Genomic DNA, 1,592 nt, shown 5'->3' with positions numbered 1-1,592 from the left:
CTGGTTTTCCTTAGATAGAAAACTGAATCATCTGACTGGATGATCTGGTGAACTGGAACGGGACCTGAGATGCCCAAACAGTCCTAGTTAGATCCAAACATATTATTCAAAATGACTGTATGTCAATTGAGGACCAATCAACAGATTTTTAGTGGCTTGGTTCATGAAACCAACATGAAAAATGAGCAGAATCCAGATTGGCAGATTTTCTGGGTTAGTACCATCCGATGATCCGTCACAGAACCCCTGCTGTGGCCCAGTGGACCCAGTCATTACTGACCAAACAGAACACGGAGCGACACAGCAAGCATTTTATTTCTACGTAAAAACTCAATTCAGTTATAATCATTTCAGCAATAAAAAAAACTAAACAGCTTCTAAAAATGCAGACAGCCGACGTCTCCCTGCGGTTCTGGTGTTACCCCGCCCGCAATAAGAACCACAAAGATTTGACTGGAGAGAAAAAAATCACGTGTGCCGCCTTTTCCAAGGCTTTAACAAACAAGATTTGATCTAATGTGAAAAAGAAGAAGCTTTCTAATTCCAGCTGGGTGTCCTGAGCAGCAGGAAGGCGGTTTGCAGGTTCTGCTCCATGACTGGGTCGGTACTCAGGGCTGCAGCCCGTAGTTCTCTATGCCAACCATTCTCCTGCGAGGCTGAAAGGAGGAAGGCAGAAAGATATCCCCTTTATTTAACATTATTTCTGAAACACACAGCAAAATACCGTATTTTCACGACTATAAGGCGCATATAAACGTCTTTTTTTTTCTCAAAATGTGCGGCGCGCCCTATGTACTTCTGAGACCACCATGCACCATGTAGAACTCCTCATTAAGGAGATGATGAAAGAGTGGCTGAGGGAGGTGAATGTAAGGAGACCAGGTGGTTTTTTTCCACTCATCACCATCGCTGTTAATCTGTGACTCCATGCGTGCCCATCTCACAGCCGATGTTAAAAACATGGTGAAACAAATTAAGCTGTGCTCGCTGTTATTCAACCGCTTGACATCGGTGTGAACCGGACGCAGCAGGTGCAGCAGGCGCAGCGAGTTTACATGCAAAGTCAATGGTTGACGCGTGTCAAGGCGCAGCAAAAGCTCCCGCAGCGCGTTTTGAGCAGCAGGCTCAGCGCGTTGGGAGCGTTTAAGCATCTGAGGCGCCGCCAACGCGCTGCTGCAGCTCAAGATGGAAAAATTGAAGTTTTGCTGCTGGACAGCAATTATAGCTGCAAGGCAAAGAAAGGATAGAGTAGCTCCGCCCAACGCGCGTCAGACACACTTTTGCACCGCGCAGCCAGAGCAGCAAAGCTGCATCAGCCGCACATCAGAACTAACTGGTACAATCTAAACTGCAGGCAGCAGGATAATAGAAGCGAACATATTCTGCCGGCAGAATAATTCCACAAAAAGTGGAAGGCAGCGCCGTGCAAGTTACGCCACCGTTAGCGGATGGATTGTAGATGCTTGGACTAACGTTTCTGCTGGCTCTGTTGTTCAAGCTTTCGTAAAAGCCGGCATTATTTCTGAGGAAATGCCTGGCAAGGAAAGTGACTGACAGCGAAGAAGGGGAAATTGGCATGTCTGATTTAGCGC

At 46.9% G+C, this 1,592-nt stretch overlaps 1 protein-coding gene across 1 annotated transcript in view; it reads right to left on the bottom strand.

The window, feature by feature from the left end:
- Positions 1 to 297: 297 nt before the first annotated feature.
- Positions 298 to 1,592, bottom strand: part of smim22 (small integral membrane protein 22) — a 7,892-nt gene continuing 6,597 nt past the window's right edge. Inside the window, exon 4 of the mRNA XM_015395953.1 lies at positions 298 to 656. Within this exon, the coding sequence (XP_015251439.1) occupies positions 609 to 656 (48 nt within the window). The 3' untranslated portion in view covers positions 298 to 608. The remainder of the gene's footprint in view (positions 657 to 1,592) is intronic.

Source organism: Cyprinodon variegatus, unplaced genomic scaffold, assembly GCF_000732505.1.
Source record: "Cyprinodon variegatus isolate N-32 unplaced genomic scaffold, C_variegatus-1.0 Scaffold769, whole genome shotgun sequence".
Lineage (NCBI taxonomy): Eukaryota > Metazoa > Chordata > Actinopteri > Cyprinodontiformes > Cyprinodontidae > Cyprinodon > Cyprinodon variegatus.
Note: the sequence above shows the minus strand (reverse complement) of the source record. Positions and strands in the feature narration are given on the sequence as shown.